The 17,378-nt window shown below is 42.1% G+C and overlaps 1 protein-coding gene across 2 annotated transcripts in view; it reads left to right on the top strand.

Moving 5' to 3' along the window:
- The window catches only part of gcgra (glucagon receptor a), a 59,822-nt gene extending 43,006 nt beyond the window's left edge, over window positions 1-16,816 (top strand). For both annotated transcript variants that reach the window (XM_049561893.1, XM_049561894.1), the window contains exons 2-14: window positions 3,633-3,780; window positions 4,320-4,416; window positions 8,172-8,279; window positions 8,441-8,535; window positions 8,663-8,757; window positions 9,304-9,493; window positions 10,289-10,448; window positions 10,651-10,711; window positions 12,506-12,575; window positions 13,754-13,842; window positions 13,945-14,089; window positions 15,746-15,787; window positions 15,884-16,816. In XM_049561893.1, the coding sequence (XP_049417850.1) occupies window positions 3,727-3,780; window positions 4,320-4,416; window positions 8,172-8,279; window positions 8,441-8,535; window positions 8,663-8,757; window positions 9,304-9,493; window positions 10,289-10,448; window positions 10,651-10,711; window positions 12,506-12,575; window positions 13,754-13,842; window positions 13,945-14,089; window positions 15,746-15,787; window positions 15,884-16,249 (1,572 nt within the window). In that variant the 5' untranslated portion in view covers window positions 3,633-3,726 and the 3' untranslated portion in view covers window positions 16,250-16,816. The remainder of the gene's footprint in view (window positions 1-3,632; window positions 3,781-4,319; window positions 4,417-8,171; window positions 8,280-8,440; window positions 8,536-8,662; window positions 8,758-9,303; window positions 9,494-10,288; window positions 10,449-10,650; window positions 10,712-12,505; window positions 12,576-13,753; window positions 13,843-13,944; window positions 14,090-15,745; window positions 15,788-15,883) is intronic.
- The last annotated feature ends 562 nt before the right edge of the window (window positions 16,817-17,378 follow it).

Here is a 17,378-nt window from a genome sequence, read left to right as displayed (position 1 = left end):
TCCCATCATCGTGCATCAAAGGCAACCAAGCATCCACTCGTACGTGACAAATCTGCACAAATAAAGCACGAGAGACTTACGGTCATATATCCTCAGGGTGTGACTTTAAAAATCCTCTCATGTTCTGGCTTTTCTTGTTTGAGCATTACAAGCAGTGAGTGCTTTTCCCAGGAAAAGCCTCATTTTGAGTTTAGCTTTGGGGCATTTAGTGATGCTACATCTAAAAACATACAGATGCAATATGAAACAAAGCAGAAAACACATCCGTGACATGAGATGTGAAAATCTGGAGTGTAAGGAAAGGACCTTTGGTGTGATGGTCAGGGAGTAAGATTAAAGGAACGTATGTATATCACCCTCACTGCATTGCCTTGAATTCATGAAAGCATGTCTCAACGTTAAATAAGGAATACAAAAACAGAGAAAATTCTTGATGAATTAAAGTTAAAGGGGGACCGTGGTTAACAACAGCAAAACTATATCAGAACATCCATTTACAAATCTACATCAACAAACACTTCTGCATAAACAGTCTCACACATGGATGAGTAGTGTGCCTGGGCGACCCAGTTGAGAGCCTGAGCAGAGTACAGATGCACGCACTTGCCAAAGCATGCTACATGAATGTGCAAGTGTTTTGAATAGAAGGGTGTTAGTGAAAATGCAAGTGTTTGGGAGATACTGAGCGTTTGACTCAATATCGTAAAACTTCAATTAAAAGCCCTTTTACTAGCCCGGTGTGACAACGCATTTTAACAATTAAACGCCCGTCTCAGTTAGATGCCTGATCTGATTGCCAAGCAAGTTCTTTAACCCTTTGAAACCTGAGCGAACTGACTTAATTTCTTTAAAAACGTGGGAAAAAGGCAATGAGACAACCCAGAAAAATCAGCAAGAAATTAGTAAAAAGAGAAAATTAAATGCAAGAAAATAAGTAAATATATAAATAAAGTTAAAAACAAACAAAGAAGGAAATGGAAAAAGTTCTTAAAAATTATGATAACTCTTGAATTTTTAAATATAATGCAAATAATAATTATTAGTATAATTTTTTTGTCCTAGCTTTTTTCTTATGTTCCATATTTAAAAAAAAAAAATTATATGTATATTTATTTATCTATTTATTTTTCATTTTCATTTCATTTCTTGCACCAATTAGTTCAGAGTTCAAAGGGTTAAATAGTTGTGAAAGGTGTTAATGTATGAAACTGGGTTGTTGGCTACCCACTTGAACTAACATTAGTTTGCTGCTTCGATTGTGCATACAAATATAACCGTCACCACCAAAGAAGACAGTAATCCATCCAGATTTACCACTATGGTAAACAAGTCAGAATATGTGTCCATTCCTCAATTACCTGGTAGTCACCTTATTTTCCTTTGGTCCATAAGGGTTCACCGATCAAAACAATCAAAGTTGTTTTTTGTTAAAATCAATCCAAGTGAATTTTGTTTTAACAAAAACAACAAGTGGTGTTGTGTCAGTATGCCGGGTGCCATAACCAGCGGTTGCTGTGAAACAGTCCGCCAGAGCTAGATCAAAGGAATGATTCATAATGAATATATGATTTGAAGCCTATTTTTTATACAAGAGAAATTCATACTGGTTTATATAAACAATTTGACTGCATTTACCATATTTGCTGAGCAACAGTTATATGTAAAAGGAATTAAAGGCTTGTCCCATTTAAACACCTGTTAAGTCATTTAAGCAAGAGAAGTGTTCGCTTTTTTTAATTCCATATTCAACGTGTAGGCCTGCGAGAAAAACAAAGTTTTCTTTACAAATTAAACTTAACATGGTGTGAGTAACAAATGGTCATTATGTGGGGGACGTATTCCTGTAAACAGAGCAGGGGCTTCAGTGCGGTGTTAGTGGTCAGTCACCTGACTGTAGGACATGCTTCACTTTAAGAGATATTGTTTTCACATGAAAACAAAAAAAAAACAAAAAACAAAACTAATGTGGGCTATTCATTTTTGTTGACACTTCACAGATATGTAATGGCCCCTGTGTCTGTGGGGACGTAATAAAGGGGTCAGAAAGGGTTGAGAAACTCTTTCTTTTCTGTCTTGCGTTCTCAGGGTCTCTTTCGTCACCCTCGTGCAGCACCGAGCGCTGGGTCTGGTTAATCATTGCTCCTACTTGGTGCTAAGTTGCAGAAAGTGGTGCAGGCCAGTTGGTGTGTTGGGAAATGAGTCTCTATATGTGCTTGTGTGACAGGAGCGAGAAAGAGAAGGGGGAAACCCATGGAAAACTGCCCCACAGTGGCGTAACACTCATGCCGTAAGCAGGAGCATGTGCTCACCCACATGCATGTCAGCCTCTCATCTGCACCCAGATTCATGCTTAAACATCATGCACTCACAGAATGATGCCTGAGAACTTTCTCTGGTAAGAACTTGCACTTACAGAACAGATGTTTGATTTAGCAGTGTGACTGACACAATTTGGCTGTTGTTTTTGTTTCATGACAGTCATGTAAAGCATGAACGCTGTGCTTTTAATGAGCCATAACTGATCCTTGAGTGTGTTTGAATCAAAGCCAACATCTCATACCAGAGATGCTTCTGTGTTTCAAGCCACTTCTGTTGCTGTGAAAGTCAGAACGTATAATATGAGTGGTAACTGAGCTGTGACTCCAACATGTCTGATGGTGTTAAGGGCAAAAGAGTCAGTGGTATGATCTCAGCTGGAGCAGCCTTGACCCGATGTCAGACCAGACAAGAGGTCGCCTGATCCCTGAGGCACCCGGGGCAATCAGTCAGTCTGTACTGCAGCTAACGCTAACTGCATCCTGTGGTCATTACACTGAACAGGCCATTTAGAAAGTATGGCTCTTTGATTAAGATATTATCTGAAGTCTGACTTCCAGTAAAGCTTTGTGAAATATAAGGGTGGACGTTTACATTGTGACTGGAACCTTGTGGCGGCTAGACTTTAGAAGCTTGCTGACATGTTCAGTCAAAATGTGAGCTAAAAAACTCACATGAGCACATACATTACACACAGTACTGCACATCTGTCATGGTGCATTGTGCTCTTATCTCCTGCCCAAACACCGTAGCCTCAGTAAACAAAAGAAAATCCAAACATGTCAACACGAGCCCATCCTCCTCCCTGCCACGAGACCAGAACAGAATGGAATTTGAAACGTTTTAGCCAAAAATGTTTCCATGGTCAAGGTGTTTTTTGCAGAAACGTTTCAGATTTCGTTCCGTTCTCCCGCTTCGAACCAAATCTCTCGGGGGACTTTGCGGCCTTTGATCGATACACAGGTGAGTGACCTCTGGCACACGCTGACACACGCTCGATCAAACACTGACAGGCTTTAAGATGAAGGTGGACGGCAGCCAACTGTGAGTCCCCTGAGTGGGTACAACTCTGCTGAGCCACAGCTGTCTTATTGATGGGACGAACAGCATTTCCTGGAGGTTTCTGGCTACGTGTGGGATGTTCTGGGTAGTCCATCCTGCTGCTTGTACACCTTGCAAACTCAAATTGTGTTGTTATTATGCCCCAGCCTTTTCCTGTTTTGGTCTTCTTGATTTGTGCGGCCAAGTGCAGTCGAGGCAATAAGTGGTGTGTTTGCAATGAGCTTTGATGGATTGTGTGTCTCTGTGTCATGCAGGCAGTGTGGCGAGCGTAGATAAGCCCCCTTATGAGGTGAAAACCCTTCCCCGTCCTGCAGTATCCCCTCCCAGCACCACCAGCAGGAATAAGGGATGTCACGGCTGTTCCTCCTTTCGGCGATGCTGATTGTCTCCTGCAGCATCGAGGTAAGTCCAGAGAGCTTGCACTCTCACAAAGAGGCACATATACATGTCATATTCACACTTTTTCCCATAGGTAAACAGCCTCCATGTAAGTCTGTGAACTTCCATTAGTCACTGACCTTTACAGTGTGGAGGTGGATGTTGTTTCTTTAGCGCTGCTGCCTTACGAAACAAGCCAGAGAGTCGTGGTGTGGGAGCCTAAACAAACTGTCTGTCCCTGTTTTTTAATGATATGAGTGTTACAGTGTACAATAAATCAGCCTGTCCATACATTAGTACAAGTCCCCCATACAGACGACACATCAGGACACAGCATCACCCCGATGGATTATATCCCCATCCTGAGGATGAGTTGTTTACAGCTACTGAAGTGAAACAAATGAATGACAGTTCAGTTATTGCACACATTCTGTCTTCATTGTTTGTGTAAAGCACACATTTTTCTTGCCCACCTGCTTACACTACATCGATAAGTACACAAATAACAGACCCTCCTCGTGTAACTGGAGTTTTTTGTTGCATATGCCCCACTGTTTCCTCAGGTGTCTCCTGCTGCTTCTCTGGATAAGGTGAAGGAGAGCTGGAAATTGTACAGGGAGGAGTGTGAGCGCAACATCAGCCGAGACCCGCCAAGCACCGGTGAGCTTAGCAGCTTAACATGTAACTCATTTTCAATGGACAAAACTGCAGTAACTAATCATCTTCTCCATTTGATATTGCAAACTTGTTAGCATACAGTTGCTTATTTACACATCCAGCAGATACGGTGCAACATATAAACATTTATTTGGAGGTCAATCAGGACAGACTTGTTCTGAGAGAAAAGAATAATTATTTAAAAGTGCACATAAGTAAGAGAAATGAGAAAAGTCTTCAGTGATTTGACCCCCATCGTGATGTCATCTATTCCTGGAGGGTGGTAAGGACGTGGTAGATTAGGGATCTCCCCCTATGGAGTTTAGATGCTGGTGGTGGTGATGGTGGTGATTAGATGAGATATGAAGAGGAGTGGGCTTTTGTCCTGAGCCCTGGAAAAGGTGACTGGAGGCGATTCCACCTGAAATGACAGCTGACAGGAGCAGAGAGGAGATCAGATTTAAAGTTTGGCAGCAGCATGAATGGCTGAAGGAGACTGTAGCAAAGTTTAATTGGCTAACCGGAGGAGGGAGCACCCATAGTCAGCTGATTGGTGGAAGTGGTGGGAGTGGGATAGAGAGAGAATTGTGAATGGATAAAGCATAAAGAAAGTCTTCGTCATTTGTGTTCTTTGCGACCTGGTCTCACAGAGATACTTAAAAATTTTGATGATCTTTTAATACCATTAGCATGACACGGTGGTGGAGCGTATTGTGTTGAAACAACATGTCAGCACCACAGAAACAGTGCCAGCTGAAAGCCAATTAGAATTCTTTGTCCTGGTGGAGACATGAATTCCTTGGTTCAACATTGTCATGCAATGGGCGGTGGTTAATGCAGAATTTTCCTATAAAACAATGTGCAGTAATCCCTCTCATTCATCACTTATGACCTAGTGTTTGGCAGTGTATTTTTCTGCAGAGACTCTGGCCTCTTTCTCTATTTTCTTATTTTCTGTGTTTAGATCTTTACCCCTACAGCACTCAGGGGAGGACAGGGCTTTATAAAAGGTGCCAGACCATTAAGAGCAAGCATCTAAGAGACACAGAAAATTCCAAACAAAAGCGACTCTCTTTCACTTTAGCTGGTGAGCTTGTTAGCAAAGAGTTATTGACAATCCTGTATAGCATACTTCTAGTGTTATGACCCCATAGGTATTCAAGAGAGAAGTTAGGTGGGGACATGCAGGGACATTTTGGGCAGGTGCTCAAGCTGATAAAAAGGGCACACCTTTGCGAGCAAGAAAAACTGTGCGCTTAAAGTTTTATGTGTTATAAGTTTCTATAAGCACCTGAAAGGCTCTTGAGGACTATGTACAGACAGAACATTTGTGCACAGTAATGAGAAGGTGTCTGTCTGGCTTACATATGAGCTCTCTCAAGGCCTGTACTAGATGTACCTTGCAGCTGCTACACCTACACATTCCCTCTCTACAGTCATCAATAATAGGCAACAACAGAGAACAATGCCACACTGTGAAGGCTTTAGTGGTCTATACAATAACCACTCAACAAGTCTCAACAAAATTAAAAAATAATAATGCAACAAACCAGCCAATCTACACTCCAAATGCCTATGTTCAGCTGCAACAATCAGGCCAATTATGTTCTCCTCCTCGTCATCAATCTATTCTCCACTCCTTTCTCTTTGCTCTCCTCTTCTCTATACATTCTCCTCCTCTCCCCATTTTCTTCTCCTTCTGTAATCAGTCACGTACTAATTCTTAAAATTACCTTCTAAATAAGCTTTGAATATTCTAAAAGAATTGCAGAGAACAGACACATGCTCATCTGTTCCTTTGCATCTTTGTGCACGCCGTGTTCGTCCAGCACATCAAATTAGTTTAAATGAATTACCAGAGCTGCAGTGTGGGAGATGTTAACATTATTTTGAGTTGAGTTTTGGTTTATAGAGACATATGGAAGTGGGAAAGCAAATTTGGCATCTGTCTTTGCCCGTTTCAGGCAGTCGGTGACCCCGAATCTGCGAGAGAGTTGGAGCGAGACAGTGTGATTTTACAGCAAGCTATCTTACTTGTTGTTAAGCAAAATGGTGGGTTGTTGCCTATGTTAGGCTGGCTGTATTGAGATGTTTTAAAAGTGTTTTAATTTCATACTAGTAAGAACAATGCAGACGCTTGCAAACATTATCGTTACCAGGTTGTCCATAAAGGAAGGAACTGTGGTAGCTGTGACAACAAGGGAAGCTGAAAAGGGAGGTCAAGGGGTTACACTCACATGGGTGTCCAGCATGTGCATACAACATGATTCAAAGTGAGAATTGATGGCATGGGCCAAATTTAAAAACTAAATTGTAAAATTATTAAAAGAAAAAGGGCACTTATCAAGTCAGAGGCCAAGGTTAGGGTTTAGGATGGGTCAGCAAACACTGGACTTTCATTCTGTTCATTCGTATTGACTACTGTTACGCGGTATTCTCTGGCCTTCCCACCAAACTCATCAACAGGCTTCAAATCATTCAAAACCCTGCTGCCCGGATCGTCACCCGCACCAAATCTTCTGACCACATCACGCCCATTCTCATCCAACTACACTGGCTCCCTGTTCAGTACAAAAACCTTCTGCTCACCTTCAAAGCCCTCCACCACCTAGCTCCCACCTATCTCTCTGGCCTCCTCCAGGAGTACACCCCCTCCCGTTGCTTGTGCTCTTCCTCTGCTGCTCTCCTGACCATCCCCACTTCACGCCTCAGCACTATGGGTGCCAGGGCTTTCAGCTGCACTGCCCCCAGGCTCTGGAACTCCCTACCTTCACACATTCGACAGTCTGACAGCGTAACATCCTTGAAATCCCATCTCAAATCCCACCTGTTATTGACTGTACCCTCTGCAATTAATCAAGATTGTAGGCATTAAAGTTTTTATCTAGAGAAACATTGAAGGGCAGCATTATGATACGCTATGAATCCAAAATCATCTCCGCTGCCCTGACAACATTCCTTAGACGTTAGATATACAAGAGATATTTTTCATATATATAATTTGAATTCACATGAGAGAGAAATTCAGCATTCACCCTCACCTTGTGGTGCAGTGGCAACTACCTAATGCAGTAGAGCTGGTAATGATTAGGTCGCGCTGTCACCAGACTGTGGAGCGGCAGCAATTTCCGCTCCCTGCTCAAACCATTGTATAATCACTCTGCTTGCAGCCGCTCACAGTTTTCTATTTGCTGCACCACACTCTCTGCTCTCTGGATTCAGTTCGCTCCATCAGCAGCGTTTAACTGCACGGAGAATGCTGCCCTTCAGGTACATTATAGTCTGTTAGCTTGTGGACTAGAGGTGAGGAACACAGACGCTCCAACTTTGAAAAAAAAAAAAAAAGGCTGCTTCCCACAATGCGCACAAAATCACACCACTCTGTGGCACTCATACACCCGTCCTGTCACCCCCATGAGTGTAACAGCAAATTAGCAGGCATAGAGGAGATGAGACTTTTAACACCTGAACATCCTGTCCATACACTAACAGCCAGCGCTGTTTACATCCTCTGTTGAGAAGATGAAAGGTGTGGTGTAAGCAGATAGAAGTCCCCGATGGACTCTGAAGTCAAAATGAAAGACCATGAGGTGTACAGACGCCATAATGGCTACCAGCAGCCATCACTTCAAAGACATGCTACTGTATTCAATGCCTCAGACCACTCCAGGCTATAGATACAGACAAAAACATAGTGTGTGAGGGCTGTTGTTGTATGAAAAAACAACCCATATTAATTTTTTTTCTTTCATCTCCAGGCCTCATGTGCCAGAGGGAATTTGGCTTGTATGCCTGTTGGCCTGATGGACTCCCCAACACCACTGTCAGTGTGCCATGTCCGTGGTATCTGCCATGGTACCATAAAGGTAAGAGACACTTGGGTCAGCAGATACACACTGTATGGCCGTTATTTTGCTGACAGCTGTGTGTGATGAATGAAGCCTCCTGTAAATCACAGAGACCATGTGTGTGTGTGTGTGTGTGTGTGTGTGTGTGTCTGTGTGTCTGTGTGTCTGTGTGTGTTAAGTTAAACATGGCATGGTATATCAGGACTGTGATGCAAACGGCCAGTGGGCAACTACGAAGAATACCAGCGAGTGTGACTTTAATGATCCAGGTCAGGTAAGAAATAGCTCTTGTTATTCTTCACAGAAACAAAGAAGCATTTAAAGAGCACATATGAGATGTTCCTGTTAAATCTGACATAGGAAATACATCTAAACGTGTCTGTCTGTGTTTTAATATGCAGCAGTACTATGGCCACATTCGGATCATGTACACAGTGGGCTATTCCTTATCACTGGTGGCTTTGGTGTTGGCGCTTGGCATCCTCATATTCTTTAGGTAATGATGATTTTTTTGTTGAAATCTTTTCTAAGAAGTATAAGATAACAATTCCAGTAGATTCTGACATAGCTGGAAAGGGAAAACTTACATTTAAATTGATAAATTGCAGCAGGAATTTGTACTAAAACACAGAAATGTGTTAGCATATTTTCACTTCGGGTGCCCTCATCTCGAAGTTATCATGTTTTTTTAATTGATTTTTGATTAGATACCTGAAATGAGGTCTGTGGAAATTAAATGACAGTATGTCATCACATCTAATGCAGCTTTAGAGCCTCCTTGTGGTGGTGACGCTGAAGTCATGTGACTATGATGAAGTTTGTTTGCAGCATAATGTTAGTTTTTTTACATCTTCAAAAATCAGAACAGTGGTGTTCAGTTGTGAAGATGAGAGTAGCATCAATCTCCCCATCTGCCTCATAGAAAGAACGTGACTAACCATATTTCCCCAAATGTCAAACTACTCCTTTAATCAGAAAGCTATATTGTAGTTTATTATTGCGGTGGAAAAGGGACTGACCATTGTTGCTTCTCATTCATAAGAAAACTGCACTGCATGAGGAACAACATCCACATGAACCTGTTTGCCTCCTTCATCCTGCGAGCGCTGTCCATCCTCATCAAAGACGCTCTGTTGGAGGCCAACACACCGTTGCGGGACTTTGGCAGAGACCAGGAGCAGGGATTTCCCCAGGCGTCCTTTCCTCCAGTGGAGCTGCTGGTCAGCAATGAGGTCAGTGGTGATCTGTAGCTGAACAACAAAGGGAGTCATTTGTTTTTCTTTTTTTGCTATGGGAAGAGTTATGTGTCTTTTTTGGAAAGAAAGAGAGAGAGTTTTGAAATTTTAAAAAGCAAAATATAACATTTAACCTCCCTCCTCACTGCAGCAATTGTTATAAAGTGAAAAATTTGGGACAGCGCCAAACAGAATAGAACTAGAAAGCACTTAAAGCTGCTTTTGTGTCTTTAATAATTTAATTATCTGCAGCTGAACTGCTCTGCATCAAAGTACTCATTATAATGCTGCTTATTTGATGTAGCCATTATGCTTGTGCACCCCATACAGTCTATGGTATACCTTATGAATAATGCACATAATAATAGAACATAAAAACATCAAACTGCATAAGAGCTATCAAAGATTGTACAAAGAATAGTAGCAGGGTATGTGATGCTACCATTATGATTTGTATAACAGTACAATGAAACTCTATTGTGAGGGGTAATGGTAACCACAGAGATAATTGTAGCCGCTAATTATTCATAAAAGGGGCCAGGGTCAGCCATGTGATTTGATGTGTAGAGTACTTGTGTTTGTTTGGGAGGTCACAGCTGGATGTGGCTGAGGTTAAAGTTGCTGCTGTTGGAAAATCTCGTGGCTGCTGGCACATAGCCTGAATCCTGGCGGCAGAAGGAGCTCCCATCTGCTGCGGCGCTGCTCTCACCATCCACATCACTAAATGACGCTCAGCATCAGATAGCTCGATATTTCATCATGTGTGTAATAAACCTCTTTGCCATCTCGCAGATGGTGGTGAGCTGCCGCATCGCCATGGTGATGATGCAGTACAGTATCATGGCCAACAGCTACTGGCTGCTGGTGGAAGGCATCTACCTCCACAACCTCCTGGTCATCACTGTGTTTACAGAGAGGAACTACTTCAAAATCTACCTGTGCATTGGCTGGGGTGAGCTGCTGCTAAGTGTCTGCGAGTGTGTATTTAGGTGTGTCTGAGTGGAATATTAAGTCAGAGGATGCAAGGTAATTATGTGCTGTATGACACTTTGTGCATGAAAGGAAATTCAGTGAGATCAGAAAAACGTAAACAACTATAACGCTGGTGTACGAAATGACTGTTTTGCATTTAGACAGCTCTCATTTCTTTACAGGTACCCCGTTAATATTCCTCGTGCCCTGGGTGATCGCTAAATACTTATATGAAAATCAACAGTAAGTGTCCACAGTCCTCTGTCTCCCTCTCTTCTTTTATTTCCTCACTCCTTCCATCCATAGCTGCTATCAGACCCTGCGAAACATTTTACATTTAAGCTAATTTGTGGTAATTCCACACTCATAACAACACCTCTTATCAGAAAAATAGCTTGCAGATAGACTCCCTAAAAACTTGTAATTCCACCCAGGGGCAGTGCCTTATGTCCTAAAATGTTGTTTAATAACCTAGTTTTTGCCTTAACTCCATATTAAACCTACCAGAGACCTCACACTTAACAGGAACTTCAAACAGAGATGATGTCTTGTTATGTTTTTTCATCGATTTATAAAGATACAAACGTGGCTTACGTTAGACTTCCCTGCAGAATTTTAACTGACTTTTACCCAACAGCTGATAAATTCTCAAAATGACCATCATGTTACACTGGAAAATATGTACAATTAAATAGTGTGAAAATATACGGACATTTAGATTAAATACATTACATCCAAGGGCAAAAAAACACTGAGATGGAGGGGTCTGTTATCAGTGTAGTACCTCTCATCAAAATGCCCAGCCCAAACAGGCTTACAAGGCAGACTATCAGATTGCATGTAAACAGGTTTCAGACCATATACATAAACTGAGCTCATATTGTGTGCGTATTATTCTGTCCAGTTTGCCTCATTTTTCAAGCTGTAGAAATAAAACTAGCTCGTACTTTACCACACAGTCCAACTTCTCATTAATTCAGGATCTCTGTTCTGCACAAAGGTCACGGAGCTTGCAAAACCACGCCCATCTGGGTGAAAAGTTTCTCAGGGAGTCCCGTTGATTCTCAGCAGCTCATGTGCAATTCAACAAGTAATTACTGCGCAACAGGGATGGACAAAAATTGAACACACAAATCTTTTTTAACAACTCTTTATAGTGTCCAGTATGTACCGGGTCAGCCTGTTGAACGTTCATGTGCTCATGAATCTGTAAGGTGTCATAGTGTAGTGCAGGAACAGCGCTGAATGAACAACCTGGGACCGATAAAATCAGACTTGAGCCAAGACCCTTGTCAGACAATGCCAGCAGTGTATTCCTGTGCTCCTGCAATGGTGGTTTTTCTGACTTTGGTTTGTTCATGAGCTGATATTGTAATGTGGAAACAACATAGGCTTTAGAAAGAAGATGTGTTTTATTTGATGGCTCAGAGCGTTTAACAACACGTTGATTATGAAGACAAAGGAAACAGAATATTCTGACATCACATAAATGCAGCACAAGGCTGTAAAGGTTACTTGGAAGTTTGCTACTCCCCCCTCAAATGACAAATTGTTGGACAGTGATATTTCTTTAACAATGTAATGAGCGCACATAGCCTACGTACGTACAAGTAGATGCTGCATCGATGTATTAAAATTTCACCTTTATTAATATAAACTTATAAACTCCGTCCATCACTACTACACAAAGAGTTTGCTGTAATTAAACTTTTCATACAGGCGCGTTTTAAGTCAGACTAAGTCAGAGTAGGAGTTGTGTTGGCACGTTTTTAATATTTCATGTTGCCAACCTTTATTATGCAATCTCTAAAGGTCTAGTGTAATGGGGGTGAAAGGGATTTTAAAGCTGCGCTTTCTAAAACCGCAGACACAATGTGTTGTTATGTAAAGCTTAAAAACCCAAAGATGTCTGGTGTCATTCGTCGCTGGCATTTCATCAGCCAGAGAGAGGAAAGCCTGTGTGTCAGAGTGAACCTGTTTGAAAGGTGTTTCTAGTCGTCTCACTGATGTTCCCTCCAACACTTTTTTTTCTCCCAGGTGCTGGGGCCAAAATATAAACATGAGTTACTGGTGGATCATCCGTTCTCCGATACTGCTGGCAGTTGTGGTAATTTCACCTTCCTCACTCTTATTCTGTTGCTGTCTCCTGCTTATTTACCAATACACAAGTTCCTTTCACATCATGATACGCCTTTTCCTAAACACTTGAATCCAAAGTGCCACATGCATATGTTTTTTTACATCAACAAAAAAGTGCATTCACACTAAAACCTCTCATATTCACCCACCACTCTTGCGTTTCTGCTTTTCCCCATTCATATAGTATACAATATTAAATACACCTCATTTATTCACGAAGTGTAAAAGGCTGTCTGTGCTGTAGGGGGAACATCTGTGAAACATCTTCAGAGTCAAAAGTGTTTGGATTAAAGAAATATGATTTTTGCTAACACATTTAAACTCTATTCACGCCATGACCAGGCCCTTTATCGTAGATGTACTCTGCAAAGATCAGTTCTGAGCTTTTACATAAGTCCCATTTGTCATGGCTCTTATGCCAGACCAGTTACACAGACATCCTGGCATTTTCCATGCATTAATCTTTTTGCTAAGTGGCCTGTATCTCACAGGAATTCCTGTGTTTGAGTTGTCGCAGAGACGTGAGGGCTGCTTCCCATTTCAGTGTTTCCCTCTGTGTCCTGGTCCCAACAGGGTGCACATCAGAGCAGAAAGCTCAGTAGTAAACACTTGTATGTGCGTGTGTCGCTGCAAGAGCATGTGATTTTGTTACTGACTGGTCAAAGATCAAAGTCTAGGCAAACATGAAATAACATGCATACAGTGTTCATGCTGATGCACATTGAGGGGGTACATACACAGTACGTGGAGTAGCACTGTGTTTCTAATAAACACAAAATGCCTGCACACATGACCGTATGTACAAATTAAGTCCTTTCTCTTCCTTTGTTGAAGCCAAATGACCAGCAAAGACTTAATTATAATATAAATGTCACGTCATAAGTGATTTTCATTAGAGAATCACCTGCTGATCCTTTAAATGTCAGCTCGTGTCAGAGGCTCCCCTGATGTGCCTCTACTGTAAGTAATAATGTTAAAGGGTCAATTCACTCAAATTAGATTCAAAAAATGTTTTGCACTTCCCACTATATGAATCAGTCCGCACTGGTAGTTTAGGTTTTACCTGCAGAAGTTATTGGAAGTACCTTTTATTGTATGTTTTGTTTGAGCAAGGTTTCAGCTTGGCAGTGTCTCTTTCTTTCACAGATCAACTTCCTAATCTTCATCCATATCATCAAAATTCTTGTGTCAAAACTTCGAGCGCACCAAATGAGATACACAGATTACAAATTCAGGTGAGTTCAAGTGTTGCAACAGCTTTGCTATTTACATCGCACCATTCTCTCGTCTTATTCTGTGCTTTCCCTCTCCTCGTCTCTCATCCCCCTCCGTCTCAGGTTGGCTAAGTCGACTCTAACCCTGATCCCTCTGCTGGGCATCCATCAGATGGTCTTCATCTTCGTGACGGACGAGTCCACGAAAGCCACCATCGGGCTTCGTCTCACCAAGCTCTTCAGCGACCTCTTCTTCTCCTCCTTCCAGGTTGGTTTTCGGGTTATACATCTGTTTGTCTCTCCGTCTCATTAATTTTTTTTAAAACACCCCATGGGAATTTCTTCAAATTAGGCACTAACATCTACTTGGATTCAAGGATAAACTAACTAGATTTAAGTGATCAAAGGTCAAGGTCACTATGGCCTTGCGTCCATCATATTTTTGTGAAGCAGATAGTTCAAGAATACCTTTAGGAATTTTTTTTCAGATATGGTACAATCATTAACTTGGACTTGATAAAGAACTGACCAGACTTTGGTGGTCAGAGGTCAAGGTCACTGTGACCTTGCATCCATCTCATCCTCGTGAATGTGATTTCTCAATAAGGCCTTGAGGGAATTTTGGCACAAATGTTAACTTGGACACAAAGATGAAGTGATTAGATTTTGGTGGTCAAAAGTCACTGACCTCATAAACATGTTCTTGGCTATAACTAAAGAATTCATACACTAATTATGACAATTATGACAAAATTTTATGTCAAACAGGATAAAATGGCATTGTGACATCATAGTGTTCTGCAAAAACACTTTTCTGTCCATTGTTGAACGCCAAGACTCAGGAGCAGAAGGGAAGACATTTGGTCGGTTACTGTATTGGTGACACTAACCTTGGATGACCACCTTGAAACTTTGTTGTTTGTACAGATCTTTTGTGCAGCCGGGTTGAAGATGTGTGTGAAGCATTCACATTTTAGAATATGTAGCATTTGAGCCTGCACAGGCATGAATGTAACTGTAACTGCAACTTGTACTGTTTGCAGGGGCATACAACCATGAGGCGGTAAGTTAGACAAAAACAAAGACTGCATAATTTATGGAATAGCTCAGCATCACTCAGCTTAGATCAGGGGTGTAGATGAGAGTTGAGAAATTGGTGGTACATCTTATGATTCATAATTCTCCCCTGTAGTTAGCGTACTGAGACAAAATTGAAAAAGGAAGCATATAATGCATGTGAGGAAGATGTGTGAAATGAACGATGAGGGAGATAAATGGGTAAGACATGCCTAACAGGATAAAAAACAAGTTTAAATCACTGCCTTTGTTCTCAAATTTGAGTCAATCTAACAAGAATCTAACAAGATTCAGTGGAAGAATTACATCAATCTTCCAATCAAATCCAAATCTTGGCATTCACGCTTTACTAAACTAACAGTAAAAAGTTACTCTTTCATCGTGTCTAAGTGCCGTTCAAGATGAGCTTGTTCAGCGATCCATCCAGTCGCTGCATGTCTGAGTTTCCCTTCCCCCGGGACCTGTATTTACTCAAGTGTCAGGAGGGATTACATTAGTATAATGTGCTATCTGTGCTGCTAACTGGCTGTGTCACACTGTGACATAATGACAGTGACCTCTTCGCTATGAGGACACGGATGACGTGAGTCGAGGTTATAGCCAGCCACCAGGGGAATCGCCTTGATGAAGAGGGCGACAGAGAGAGGACAGTAAGAAGTCAGAGACGACAAGTGCAGACATGAGGCTTTACACTTAAGACAGAAGATACTCACTGAAGTTAGCCCGCTATACAATTGCAATGGCAACGGTAAATGCCAGTTGCTCTGAGTATCTTGCAATGTTGATTTGTCTGTTCTACTCTCATTCTATTTCTATCAGACTGACTCAGTACTGGTTGTCTCCACAGGGTCTCTTGGTGGCCATCTTGTACTGCTTTGTCAACAAAGAAGTGAGTGTCTGCATTTGCACAACACAAACACCTTTGTCGACCCCCAACTTTTCGCCCGCTATCACATTAATAACGTCTGCTTTTGTCTCTCCTCAGGTGCAGTCAGAGATCCTGAAGACGTGGAAGCGTTGGAAGCTAGGGAGGAACATCGAGGAGGAGTACCGCCACACCTACAGCAATACCCCCAACACCAAGACAGCCAGCCTGTTGAATCACGTCTCTCGACTGCCTCATCTCCCAGACATCGCCAAAAGCTCTTCCCCCGTCTGCAGCCCCGAGGAGACGCACATGCTCGTGGGTGGATGCCAAAACGGTATGGCCCACAGTAAGGAGGCAGACCAGTGCTCCTCCCCGGTTCACAAGGGAACCATCAGCAACTGCACCCTACTGGAGGACATCAGCCCTACGGACAAGGTGCAGTGTTGTGAGGGTCAGAGAAAGAACATGGAGAGCCACCTGTGAAAGGCACTGGGAGCGAGAACTCGACGAAGAAAGGTGGACGGCCGTGAGCTCTAATCTGGCTCTGACATATCTCCCTGGGTGGCTGTGAAGAGCTGGGCTGATAGACTCATCTGTCAGAGCAGTCTTTGCCCAGAGATTGGTGTCGCTGAGAGAACAAGCAGGCACGCAGCCAGAGAAGGGAGAATATTACCGCAGACTCTCACACTGAGGTGTCTAATGTTCTGTGAGCTTTGCGAATGGATTTTTTTAGACGTTTGCCATACAGTGAAAGAAACTACTGCATGTTGAACGGTGCAATGACAGCATCTCAAGGCAGATAAGCCATGTAAAATAATAAGAAAAAAACCTGAAACCTCAAATAGCAACTACAGAAACAAAAAAAGAAACAGGGTCCTTGCTTGAGCCTCTGCTTTAAATCGTGCTGTGTATCAAATGTGTGTTTTGTGGTACTGGAGGTTAAAGACAAGCTGGACATTGAACTGCATACACAAAAAAGACCAAACAAGTGACTCAAAACAAGATGGTAGGGAACAGAGACGTTTTCCTTTTTTTTTTTTTTTTTGCGTTGCTCTGATATCTGTAAATGGTTTCTTGTCCATACTGACTTTTATGAAAATGTACAGAAAACATTGTGCTGGCTGTACTTCATACAGTAAGGTGACCACAGTGCTGTTCAAGCAGCCTCATCCAGGGGACATTGGAAATTGGCAGCTGCTCTCACCAGGTCATTCCTGGCTTATACAAACATTACAAGAGGTCAAGAGATAGTGAATTATAAATAACGATCATCGCTTGACTAGGTGTTTTACAATAAAAATAAGTCTTTTTTTTTTTACATAGGTGTCAATCTTGGATACTGCAGAGTGCTACAGTTAACTGTGTAAATGTGCCAGCTGTTTTTCCAAGGGGGGATAGTTGCAATTCTGTGCCGTTAAATATGATTTCTCTTCCCCGTGCCATCAAGATGTTTTCTGACTCAAACGCCTTGGCATGAAACTATATAAACTTCCACACAGGAGCCCACTCAACCCTCAAGACGAAAGCTGACAGGGGAAACCGTGCACTCATATCAAGGATAAAAATACACAGCATATAGACATGACCTGTAAAGCCGCCCATGCATTAAGTA

This window comes from Epinephelus fuscoguttatus, linkage group LG19 (genome assembly GCF_011397635.1).
Source record: "Epinephelus fuscoguttatus linkage group LG19, E.fuscoguttatus.final_Chr_v1".
NCBI classification, from domain to species: Eukaryota; Metazoa; Chordata; class Actinopteri; order Perciformes; family Serranidae; genus Epinephelus; species Epinephelus fuscoguttatus.
The sequence above is the reverse complement of the archived record's forward strand: the minus strand, read 5'-3'. Positions and strand labels throughout refer to the sequence as shown.